The sequence below is a fragment of the Perca fluviatilis genome, chromosome 13 (genome assembly GCF_010015445.1).
Source record: "Perca fluviatilis chromosome 13, GENO_Pfluv_1.0, whole genome shotgun sequence".
Taxonomy (NCBI): Eukaryota; Metazoa; Chordata; class Actinopteri; order Perciformes; family Percidae; genus Perca; species Perca fluviatilis.
Window position 1 is genome coordinate 17,339,096 of NC_053124.1, and position 13,157 is coordinate 17,352,252.

General features: G+C 39.3%; 1 protein-coding gene across 3 annotated transcripts; it reads left to right on the forward strand.

The window, feature by feature from the left end:
• Positions 1–5,935: 5,935 nt before the first annotated feature.
• Positions 5,936–10,557, forward strand: sgo1 (shugoshin 1). Of its 3 annotated transcripts, none has more exons than XM_039819175.1 (10): positions 5,936–6,091; positions 6,301–6,455; positions 6,663–6,874; positions 6,989–7,041; positions 7,133–7,197; positions 7,455–8,306; positions 8,405–8,533; positions 9,327–9,494; positions 9,827–9,947; positions 10,047–10,557. In XM_039819175.1, exons 2-10 carry the CDS (start codon positions 6,311–6,313, stop codon positions 10,204–10,206), a joined length of 1,905 nt encoding a protein of 634 aa, XP_039675109.1. In that variant the 5' UTR covers positions 5,936–6,091; positions 6,301–6,310; the 3' UTR covers positions 10,207–10,557. The 3 variants fall into 3 exon arrangements, with proteins under 3 accessions (XP_039675109.1, XP_039675106.1, XP_039675107.1); XM_039819172.1 differs by having other exon boundaries at positions 5,937–6,091; positions 9,758–9,947; XM_039819173.1 differs by having other exon boundaries at positions 5,937–6,091; positions 7,455–8,294; positions 9,758–9,947.
• The last annotated feature ends 2,600 nt before the right edge of the window (positions 10,558–13,157 follow it).

Consider the following 13,157-nt stretch of genomic DNA (forward strand, 5'->3'; position numbering starts at 1 on the left):
TGTTTGATTCCAGAAAATTCTTTATATCAATCCAATGCTCCACATCATGCATTTTATTCAATTAATAAGTGCAAAATCCTTTCAATGTTATATGATGTTCATATAGTGATACATCTTTGTTCCAACAGACATAGCCTATTAGATAAGACCTATAAGCTGTAACAAACATCAATGCTAGTCTTTTCAGCTCCTTGCGTACGTGTTCACCCAGACACTGCCAGAACCGTAGCATCACCTCTGGCCAAACTCTGCATTCAGACAAAGACTTAAGCCCATTTTACCCTCCTTTGCTACTTACCAGCAAGCAAAAACAATCTTTTCTTGGTCTGTACTCAGGTATTTCCCTAAAAAACAAAATGAAAAATACTTTTTTCCAACAATTTATTACTTAAGAGTACAGATAAACCTTGCCCCCCATCTGCATCACCTCCTATTTCATTCTCTGAGATAAATCAAGAAAGGAATGTTCTGTCTGACTTTATTGTCTGTCTTTCTGATGTTTACTACCCTGCAGCCTCAAGCAATGTGCTGCTCTTCTTGGTAAGCTTATGTTAAAGGAAGTTAATTTCGGAAGCCTAGAGGTATAGAGAGAGTGTGTACTGTGATGGTTTACTGTAGATATAGATAATGTCTTGTTTTTTGACGTATGTGAAAATGAAACAACTGAAAACAATTTTAACTGACTACATTTGTGTGATCACAGCTGAGATTCCATGCTGATGTTCTGTGAAAGATGGTTATTTTAACCTTTCTCAGAGGTGGAAGTCTTAACTCCATCAGGTCAGAGGGCTGTGTGATCCCTGCTTTTTCAACTTTCTGTGACCTATCAGACTATCTTCTTGTCTTTCATCAGCCAACTGACACCAAACTGGATTAATTACTTAGATATCTTTTGCTTCTGCCTCCCACAGCTGCTCCAAAGTAAATGATTCTACAAGCCAATTCAGAGAATTATCTTCCAATCAATTAGGGCCTCTTGATTCTCCCAGTTGTCACAGCAGTCATTATCATTATTATTAATTGTCTGGGGTGATGATTGTGAACATCTGTGTGTAGGATGCTCAGTTTTCCACAGGCTGTCAGAATCCAGACCTACTCTGGCCCCTTAACTCCCTGGCTCATTCTCTCGCCAGCTTTCACTCCTTCACTTTTTGTCATCTTTCTTTCGTTATCTCATAATACGTTCACGGCTACTCTCTCCGCGGCCTTTCTGTCTCTCCTCTAGCGAATTCGTGGCAAACACGCGCACATGCACACAAAAACATATGTCAGCAACACAAAAGCCTGACTTGGCATCCAGGGAATTTTTTCATTTTCTTCTACCTGGAGAGAGTACAAAGGTACAAAGCAGACCTTTGCATGCCATGTGAGGGCAGTTCACATAGAAATAAATCTATAATAAGCTCTTGCACCATTTTGTCTAACAATAATGTAATAAAATGGAGGTGGTCATGGATAAGTGCAATGAGACTACGACCAACAGAAATGAGCGTTGGAAAAACAAAAGTTTATGAAACTGGAAAATAAAGCTGAAAACACAACTGCAATCTGTATTCTCAACCAAATACTTTATTTACAAAGTAAATTCTGCATTAAAACGACTGCTGTGTAGTTTATTAAGTCAGCTGGAATATATTACCAAAATACCATTATTATACTTCCAAAGCAAGAGAAAAAGTGAGAGAAATTATTAAAAGAATAGTTCAACATTTTGGGAAATACACCCTTTCGCTTTCTTGCCGAGAGTTAGATGAGAAGATTGATGCCACTCTCACGTCTGTCTGTACGGTAAACTGGAGCCAGCAGCTGGTTAGCTTAGCTTAGTTTAGGTCGTCACAAGCAAGACTGGAAATGAGGGAAACAGCTTAGGTTGGCACTCCTACACCTAAAAAAAACCTGTAAAATCTGCCCTTGGGAGCTGTGATTCTCCGGCTCTAGTGGGTAGACAAAACATGAGTGGGCAGAGGGGAGCTGTGGCACAAGCACCATCTGTGTGGGGTCAACACGCTTCAACAGTTGTCCAGAGCAATTTTAGACACAATCACGGCTGTCAATTCAAGTTCTCTCCTAAATATCAACCGTTGCTCTTGCAGCATCAGGCAGGATTTGTTGTTTAGTCCCTGTGAGGGTGCGGAGGCAGTGCAGCAGTATGGCATGGAGCAACAGATCAGTAAACGGAGGGGATGTAGGCTGTGTAGTAAATGCCTCAGCAGGGTGTTTAAGAGCAGGCTGTAAGGCATAATGACCAAGCTGCACCCCACAGGGAGTTGATTGTGTGTCTGTGGTTCAGTAATGCTGCTGTCTGCTTTCAAAAGGTAAAAGAGTGCTCCTCCAGTTTAGTTTGTTAGCGATGCAGTCTGACATTGCTCACACACTTAGAGGTTTGCATTGTGGGATGTTCCAGTTATAGTGATTACTATGGGTGTGAATCTTCACTTAAATCCAGTGCTTACTTGTGTTCAATTTGTTGTTGTTTGTTTAGGACTCTCGTATTTGTAATTACTCATTATAGAGTTGTTCTTCTCTTCCTTAGGTGAGATTCCTTCTATAAGCCCCTAGGTTTTTTTAAGCTCACCTGCACAATCTTTATTTACATTATTTTCTTTTCTTGTGTTACTACAAAATAAAAAAATTAAAATTCTCTCGATTTGATTACGATTATCCTGTCAACGATTTGATATCACGATGCGTCACCTCCTCAATATCATTATACAGTATATTGCTACACATGGTTTTCATCAACAAATTCAAGAGTCAGATATATTTTATTGTATCTGCTCTTAAAAAGACACTTCCTGAATGTAGCGGATTCTGAATACAGCAGACAACAGACCAAAGGCATAAACAAAAAAAGCAGTGACCGGAACATCAACAAGTAATATCAGTAGGCAATAATCGATTATGGTCTGTCCCTGCATCGATGCAGAATCGTCTAGGACCGCATCGCGATGCATCGATGCAATGATTCATTTCAACACCCCTAGTGATAAATGCACCAGTGGACCAGATATCCCCTCTGGTCCACTGGTGCATTTATCACTAGGGGTGTTGAAATGAATCATTGCATCGATGCATCACAATGCGGACGGCAGCATGGTGGCCCAATGGTTAGCACTGTGGCCTCACAGCAAGAAGGTTCTCGGTTCTAATCCAGGTCATTACTGGGCTTTTCTGTGTGGAGTTTGCATGTTCTCCCCAGGTGCTCTGGTTTCCCCCACCCTTAAAAAACATGTACTAGGTTCTCCAGTCAGTGCCCTTGATCAAGGCACTTGGGGGATGGGTTAAATGCAGAGAATGAATTTTGCTACATACGTGTATGACAAATAAAGTACCTTTACCTTAAATATTTTCTAATTGGTTATTAATTGTGTAATAGTGTTTGAGAGGACATTTATTTTTTGGACGACAGACTCTTTAATCTAACACTGATTTTCAACCAGACTAGAGATAGTGTTGTGCTTGCCGAGGTTATACAGGTAATACAAACACATTTCTATGGAGCTAGATTAAATTCATAAGTAACCACCACAATTTAAAATATAAGTTTCAATTAAAGCTTACAGGATATATGGAAGAATAAGCTCACCATACTGGTTAAAATGGGACATTATTGAAATATAGTATTTAATTTGGAGTAATTTTTATTGATAATGATTTATGTATTAATTGTGTTGGTTTGTTAATAGTATGTCGCTTAATGTCGCACATTTTAAAGTATGCGACTGTAGGTGGCTACCTGGTTAAATGTCCTACAGTTTCCCATCCACGTAAAATCCAAAAAAACAAGTCATAATCTGATTTCCTGAGCTGTTTCTGTGTTACAGGTTGCTTTTGGGGTTGATTACACAACCTGTGTTATGCTTTCATTACCATCAATTGTGAGTATGGCACCATACTCACATTTTCCATATTAAAAAGTAGGGCTGTGTATTCTTGGCCGCAGCTGAGGCGAGTGCACAGATTAGAGCTAATACTTTTCATCTGGTAGAAAAGCAGATGATCTTTTCATTGGCCAGGCAGACCATGTGGACAGTGATGGGTGAGCTAGAGATGAGACTGGACAGAGATGAGTTTGTTATCTCTTAATCTTAATGAGTGCATCACGTCAGTAGATAAATAGACTTGTACTAGCTACTGTTACTACTAAAAAAGGCAATGTATTCATCTGTGTTGATACTCATCTGTTCTTTGTATCTATGTGCACCCTAATTTTTCTGACAGCCACAACGCTCTCTCCATTTTAATTTTCATCAGTCCCTCTTATTCTGTCCTTTTTCTGTACCTGTGATAATATGTTTCTCTCCAGGCGTCTGACACGTGGATAGTCATGGAGCGGCATGAAATGACAGTGTGATGGATTTGTCCTTTAAAGCAAGCTGAGCTAAAACCTGTGGAGTCCCTCTGGCTGTCTATCCGTCTGTCTTTATATTTTTCTCTACCTACTTCTCCGTCTCTCTCTTTTATCTTTTTTAATACAGAAAGACTCACAAATACACCCTCACACACAAAACACACCACTTACGATGTCCCTTCTGTGAGGCAACAGCTGTAACATGTACTTGCTTTTAGCAAGAATAATACACCTTTTAGGTAAACAGAAGTGATCTTTTTATTACAGGTCTGTATGGCCCACTAAGAAAACAAAGCACTCATACCTAACACTTATTCAAGCCCCTAAACCATACTAAAAGTGTTAATAAAAAATGTATGATGTTAGCTGCAGTTTAGGGATTTTTAACTGTAATAAATCGTATTTATTTAATTTGTAATAAAGCTTAACTGCTACATAACCATACATATGCAATATGGGGGGGGAAATCCCATTGAGAACATGCAAATGGTCAAATATTTGCGAGGAAAGTCAGCTAAATCAAGAACTGTCTGTATCCTTGACTCGCCCGAAAGTACAGGCCTGTTTCACAGTTGCGGCGCCCTGCTGAAGTCATTTGTTTTCAGTGGGTGACACTGACAACACCCAAACTTTACTAAACCCCTCCTGTAGCCTCAATATGCCATTCAATTGGCTGTCATGGACACTTTCTTGGATCCTCACTGACAGAAGGTCCAAATGGATGTTACATTAACTGCAGTGCCCTGCACCCTGCCAAGTAAGACATGCCTGTTTGACTTTAAGTTGGAAAAGTAAATGAGATCATGACGAGATATTCAGTGTAATCCAATATTTACAGAACATTCATTGAGCAAAACCTGAGATGGGGTAGTAATGGAATCAGGGTGGCTTGAAGAAAGTTGTGTGCATGCATGAAGACGTGTGTATGTAGGCTGGATCATAGTGTTATAAGACTTACTGGCTCAAATTAAAATTTGCATTCTTCTAATAATTGACTCGCTCTCTGAGCTACTGTGTAATCTTATTTTGAAAGAGCCACAAGAGTTTCAGAAAAACCCCAAGGAATAGGCTATGGCTATAATTCAAACACTGCATGTCACTGCTTTTAGATTAGCACAATTATCAGCTCTATCCACATGCAGCAGAACACTTAACAGAGCACGGCTAAAGCTCTTATCTTCAGCAGTCAATTATGAATACCAAATTAATCATTTTTTATGGGCTGAATGAGTCTGACCCTTGATGAGTAGTAATCTAATCTAATTTCCATTTTTTAAGAAATTTACAATACCTCCATTTTCCCAGTGGTACTCCACTTTGCTTTGTTTGCCTCCCACAGACAAACAGACGGAAAAAGGTGAAAAGATGCTGATTGAAACGACAAGAATTATAATAAGATATTTGGTGCGTTGTGTGGTAACCTACTATTAAGTCACAAAGCGTCAGAATATGCAGACGAGACGAATAATCAATACCAAATTAGTTACATCTCCTCAGCAAGGAAATGCACTTTATGTACTGCTATACATTAGCGCCATCTAGCGAACGGTCATTTCACTTGAAGGAAGTGACGTCTCAGACCCCTACCAATCAACAGTCGCGGCTCAAAATTCGAACGTCAACTTGCGGATAGTCGGAATCGGACATGATGTGATAAATAGATTTTTGCAGCCTAACTTTAAAGTATTTTGTTGAAGCGATACTTTACCCACCAAACAGCTTACCGATATACACAAGCAAGTAAGTTAAAGTTTACATTGTTTTCAAATATGACATCAGCTACTGAAGTTAGTTTGTTGGATTGACTTGCGTTAACCTTAAATAGCATACTAACCTAGCTAGCTAGTTAGCACGTTAGCTTAGCTAGTCATTTGTTTTGCTATGCTTATCAGTAGTCTACGTTGTTGATAAGTTGGATAACGTAAAAATAAACTTTAAACTAATCATAGATCCCGAGCCATGGTGAAAGAACGGGCTCAGAAGAAGTCCTTCCAGCAGAGTCTGGAGGACATCAAGGAGAGGATGAAGGAAAAGAGGAACAAACGGCTGGCTAGCGCTTCAGCTCCCAGCAGAGGACGGTCCAGAATGATAAACAAAAGCAGTGGTAAGGAAATTAAGGCTTATCTTGCACGTCAACAATCACAATTTTAATGTACGTTTAGTACTTTTCCCACAATTATGTAGACTACTAACGTAAGTGCTTGTAATCGCCATAACCATGACATGAATAGATGCAGATGTGCAGAATATGTAGACATGCAGATGAAATTTTGCCTTACAAAAAAAAGCCCAATCCCGTATTTTCTCCCAGTGGCTAACTCTAGCCACCAAACCATCTTGAAGGGTGTCCAACTGAACAACAAGGTGCTGGCTGTAGCCCTGCAAGCTGAAAAGGAAAAAGTGAGACAGTCCAATGCAGTGATCTTGCAGCTGAAAAGGGAGCAACAGGCCCTGTTTCTTCACCTACTTCTGCTCAAGAGGAAGCTCAAAGAGCAGGAAGCTCTGGCAGTGAGTGCTTCAGAGGTCTGTGGTCTGTCCTTTGTTTGTTGATTACCAATCCTGGCTAACATGTACGTTATTTTTAAGTACTGCGTGCCATTGTACAGATTTTTTTCTTTTCTTTCTGTGTTGATTTAGAATAAACCTGCAAACATCCTTGTTGAACCAAAACCCTCTGTGGATTCAGCCAGGTAAAAAAAACTAATTGTCATTGCATGAACTTTGATGACATTTTTATCAGAGGATCAGGATTATCAACATCTATTACCTTTCAATTTACAGGAGAAAGCGGACCAGCCAGGACCTTGATAAGCCCATTGTGTGCAAACCCTCACCAAATTGTGCAGGTAAAAAACACACACTACTACTACTACTACTACTACTACTACTCTTAATATTAAGGATTAGCTGTAATAGTTAACTCATTGCCAGCTGAGTAATTTTTCATTGAAGTAATTGTTAAACATTCTGCCAAGAGTGTTATTTGTAGATCCGCAGAAACAATTTAAATACAGGCTGTTCTTCAGATCCCCTAGGTGACTGTTTTAACTATTGTATGTATCCAAACAACTAAACTGTTTAGATTTTGTGCTTTTCTTCACAGACCCTCAGCCCTCAGAAAAAAATGCACAACCTGGCAGGCAGATTGCCCTGCCATCTACAGTGGGTGTGAGGCGTCGCCATGCAGATAGAAGAAGCAGGAGGAGGTCTGAGCGTGTGCAAGAAAAGAGGTCTTTGAGTGAGGGGGACCAGATCGCAGGCTTGGGTACTTTGATAGCAAGTCCTATCCGCAGTGACAGTGAAAATGTGAATCAGCCACAGCAAGGAGCAGAACCAGATTTAGCGGAGGAGTTTCAGCATTCTACTCCTGAACCTGTCCCACCCAAAAACAACAACAACAACCAACAGCGGCCCAGCAGGAAAAAAGCCCAGCAGCAGCCTCGCACCAAACCAGAACCTGCTGCACGCAAAGCGGAGAGAGGCCGCAAACCAGACCGTGCCCCATTAAAGAAACCTTGGGAAAATCCAAAACCCAGAGCTCGCTCCAAAAGTCGGGACCGGTCAGCCACACGGGCCAAAACAGCACCTTCGTCACAGGGGAATAAGCTCAACACCTCACTGGGATTTAATGACACGTTTGACTTTGACTGTGAAGGGGCGGTTCACGTCACACCGTTCAGGGCCAAGGCAGAGGACAATCAGCCATCCACGCCCATCCGCAAAGAGACTCCCCAAACTAGAGCTTCACCTGTGATTTCCAAAGAGAATGAATCCAGCTCGTCATCACCATCTTCTGAATCGGAGGACAGCCTTTATGTCCCTCAGAAGGGCAGACGGAGACCGACTTCCCCTGACAAGACCAAAGTGGTCACCACTCGTAGAGGCCGGCTTCCTAAAGTCATCAAACTGAAAGAAAACATCCCTCCAGAACAGGAGATTTCCAGTAAGCTTTTAGGTTTGTTGTTAACTCCAACTTCATGTTTAATTTGTAGTTTATTAGAGTTAAGATGGTTATAATTAAACAATGAAATCATTGTTTTGTGTTTTTTCTAGTCTTTAGAGATGAGGAGTCAAGTCTTATGGCTGTAGAGCCTGAAAAGGAAGAAGCTTATCACTCCCCTGACACGAGCTTCTCCAACAGTCCTGACCCAGCGGCAATGTTGAGACAGGAAAATCACCATGGTGAGTAAATAGTCAGGAACACGTTGACTTTGTGTCTCTTAAAGGACAATTCCGGAGCAAAATGAACCTAGGGGTTAATAACATATGTGTACCGAGTCGATCATTCTCTGGGATATGTTTTCATGCTAATCGAATGTGTCTCAAACCGGTGATTAGCTGCTAACGCTAGCTTTCGTGGCAGAGGGTAAATCGCTAAAAACATAGTTCTGATATGCATCATGTCTGCGTATTTAGGCAGTAGTAATAAACAACAACACGTTTCCCTTTTATTAAGAACTTGGTCCATTGCTTAATTACTAACCATTATTCTAAAGATGATATGCCATGAGGTGATAAAATGAAGTGCCTGCCTTCAGGCAGTGTGATATGTAAGGGATAATGTACAGCGAGCCTTCGGGCTGATTAAAGACTCCTCCACTCTCCGGTGAAAGCCAGGTCACCCTGGTGAGTGTAAGCTGACCAGCTAACTAATGCTCTGTTTGCACTGTTGCTATTAGAGTTGTTAGCGCTCCAGCCTCTCTCCCTCTTTGGGATCCGCTGATCAGCAGTAGGATCAGATAACAGAATCATTTATTCAACCAAACCATGTAATAACAATAAATACTTTTATAGACATCTGGCTTGGTGTTCTCCTCTCGTCTCCCGATGACCTTACTGTCTGATTCTGTGACCTATAGCAAAGACGTCAGGGTGGATTGTTGTAAAAGTTGCATGGCTCATTTTTGCTGATGGTAATTTGTCAATTTAAGATGGTTACGTGTTTGTTTGTTGTTTTTTTTCCCTGGTTTTTCAGAGCCTCACAGAGGGGTTATTGAGAAGAATTGTTTGCTGCCTGTCAGCCCTCTGGTTGAAGTGGAGATGATGAGAATAGACAGCGTCCTGTCCAATTTGGATTCCTCCGGTCAAGCTCCTCCTCTCCTACCCCAGCAAACGACCCAGAGGGTTAAGACATGCAAAAAACGTACGTTTAATTGTCATTGCCCAAACCTGATTGTCGAAATAAAATCTCAGTTTGACTGCTAAAAGACAAGAGCTTCGTCACAACATTAGTAGGCACTTTGGGAGGCTTGGCCAGATCACATTTTCGTTGCCTTGTCATTTCTCATTGCATTGGCTTCCTTGCACTCCGTCTTTTATCTGCTCACTGGTGTGCGCACGTGAGTACACACACAATTCATTTCTTTTTCTCGCTTTTGGATCACCTCTTCCTTCACGTTTCTACAGGTAGGCTTGGTGTAAGGACAGCAGGGCGGGGCTTGAGTCTGTGTGATGTGACCAATCTGTCCCCTGCAGCCTGTCGCAAGTTCTCCTGTGGTGGCTTACGGCCCTCTGATGCCCGATGCTCCACCCCCGCTCCTGCTCGCAAGCGGCGCTGCACTATGGCGGTAGACTACACAGAACCCACGCTTAATGCGTAAGTTGACATATTGATGCTGCCCTTACTGTAAATAGTTTAAGATACGTTCACATTTTACTGCATTAATGCTTAACAATTACATTGTCATCTTGACAGGAAACTTCGGCGTGGAGACAAATTCACAGACTTGCAGTTCCTCCGCTCTCCTATTTTCAAGCAGAAGTCTGGCAGGAGGTCTGTGCAGAAATCCAGGAATTCCATTAGCAGCCAGCCGCCATTTGAGAAATACAATGAGTCATTTGTTGGATGTCGCTGAAGGAAGCTACCTTGTTGAGTGTTGGCTGGCATTGTCTGTTTTGATGTGGTTTCTTAGTTTTGACAAGTGATAATTTTGTTTTTTTACTCTCAAGGTTGTATTTCTTTATGAGATGAAGAACTGTGATCAGTTTTAGATGTTATTTTTGTGACTTTGTTCTCTCTTGCATTCCCGCTCATTATCTCTAGCTAAATTAATGGCCATTTTATCAAGATGGCCAGATTTTCCAATTATATTTATCATTATCTTCAATTCTGTATGTTTTAAGTATGAGATCCTGAATTAGTACTTATATTGTCATCTAATAAATTGTATGTATGATGTGACAATAAATGCTGTTTCTTAATTTTTTCTATTGCAAGTGTCTGTTTATAATAAGGGTGAGGCTATTTGCACCCCTGGTACAATTAGCAGTGTATGCTATTTGCACCCCTGGTACAATTAGCAGTATGCTATTTGTACCCTGGTGCAATTAGAAGTGTATGCTATTTGCACCCCTGGTACAAATATCAATGTATGCATATTTGCACCCCTGTGCATTTACAGTACCTTGGCATATATTTACACACAGTTATCCATACTACTCATGTATTACACCTTTTTGGAATATTATCGCCCTGACATTCTTACCATAACCATCCCACTCCTCTTGCCTAAACCTAACCAACGCAACCAGAGCAGGCATATTCATGAGTCTTCCCCTACCACCCTGCAAAAAAATAAATAAAAAAAATACGCGTTCGCGGGTCCTGACTTACGCAATTGCATGCAAATTATCCAATCCAAATTTTTAAAAATAAGATCATACAGGGGAATCGAACTCCAAACTCCCTTACCAAAGGCAAGCGAACTAACCACTCACCTAGCAGTTCTTTCAGGAAGTTGAACAACTTTTTATCACTTGATTTCTTCAAGCCTCGGTTGCTAGGTAACCATACTGTATACAAAAAAATAGGTACTAACTAACAAACTAACAGTTGTATGCTTTCACTGAAGACAGAAAGCGCAACTGTAGTATCCATTTTCCGCTAGAAATCCAATTGTTATAAACTTCAGAGACAAAACTTCCCTAATATGACAGTTTCTGCGGTCATGGAAGATGAACGTCCGCCATGATTTCGGTGCACGCGAGCAACGTTTTTTTGTTGTTACGTCACAGGGTGTAAATAGCTCAGCTGTGTGGCTGTGCCAGAGTGATAGAGAAAGACCGAGGCTATTCGTACCGGGGGTGCAAATAGACACTCCGTTATAATAATGGCTGTGGCAGAGTGACAATGCAATCAAGGTGTCTGCTGGGTATTAAAAAGTATTAAAAGTTAATAAGTCAATATAGTGACAAGGCCAATTAACATGTTTTCTGAGATATAAACGTTTGTAGCTTTTTAAAATATGTATATGTGTTCAAAGAGGTTGATTGCTAAAGTGTTATTTAATCATCGTGTAGGAACGTAGTGGGATTCTGTGTCATTTATGAAATCCTAATGTTTTTGACCTCCTCTGAAAAGGACAACTATTTGTACGCTCACTGACCGACTGAAGCTTGATAATGTTATGCGAAGGTCCTTACTACCTAACTATATTATGACGTGATGAATTTTTGATGACTTATTTTACAACGTACTGTGATTATTTTATGGCATACTATACTATGACTTCATAACATACTATGAATTATTATATGACATACTATACTATGACTTTTTATGACATGCTATACTATGACTTTATGACATACTATACTATGACTTTTATGACATGCTATATGACTTTATGAAATACTATACTATGACTTTTTATATGACATACTGTACAATACTATTACTTTTTACAATTTGACTAATTTTCTAATGGTATACTATGACTTTTTATATGGCATGCTAGACTATGACTTTTATGACATACTATACTATGTGTAACATACTATATACTATAACTTTTTATGACAAACTATACCATGTATTTGTATGACACTATACCATGACTTATAGAACTACTATACAATGACTTTTTATAAAATACAAATACAGTAAGATAAAATCAACATGAAAGTGAGATCAGCAGAGCATCCTAAGACACAAAGGACACAAAAGGACACACATGACAGCACAGACACTCATCCTAAGAATTAATTATACTATACTAAGGCTTTTTCAACATACTATACTGTGGCTTTTTTATCACTTTTTTCAACATACTATACTATGGCTTTTTTATCTACTATGGCTTTTTTATCACTTATTTTCGACATACTATAATATGGCTTTTTTTTACTATACTATACCTTTTTTATCACATACTATGCTATGACTTTTTATATGACATACGACATTTTATGACATACTATACTATAGCTATATTGGTTATTATCACTTTTCTCCAACATACTATACTATGGCTTTTTTTATCACTTTTTTCGAAATACTATAATACGACTCTTTTCAACATACTATAAAATGACTTTTTTTGACATACAACATTTTCAACATACTATACTATGACTGTTTTATCACTTTTTCGACATACTATAATATTACTTTTTTCAACATACGACTTTTTCAACATACTATACTATGGCTTCTTTATCACTTATTTTCGACATACTATACTATGGCTTTTTTATCACTTATTTTCAACATACTATACTATAGCTTTTTTATCACTTATTTTCAACATACTATACTATGGCTTTTTTTTACTATACTATACCTTTTTTATCACATACTATGCTATGACTTTTTATATGACATACGACTTTTTATGACATGCTATACTAAGGCTTTTTCGACTTACTATACTATGGCTTTTTTTTATCACTTTTTTCGACATACTATAATATGACTTTTTTTGATACACAACTTTTTCACATACTATACTATGGCTTCTTTATCACTTATTTTTGACATACTATACTATGGCTTTTTTATCACTTATTTTCAACATACTATACTATG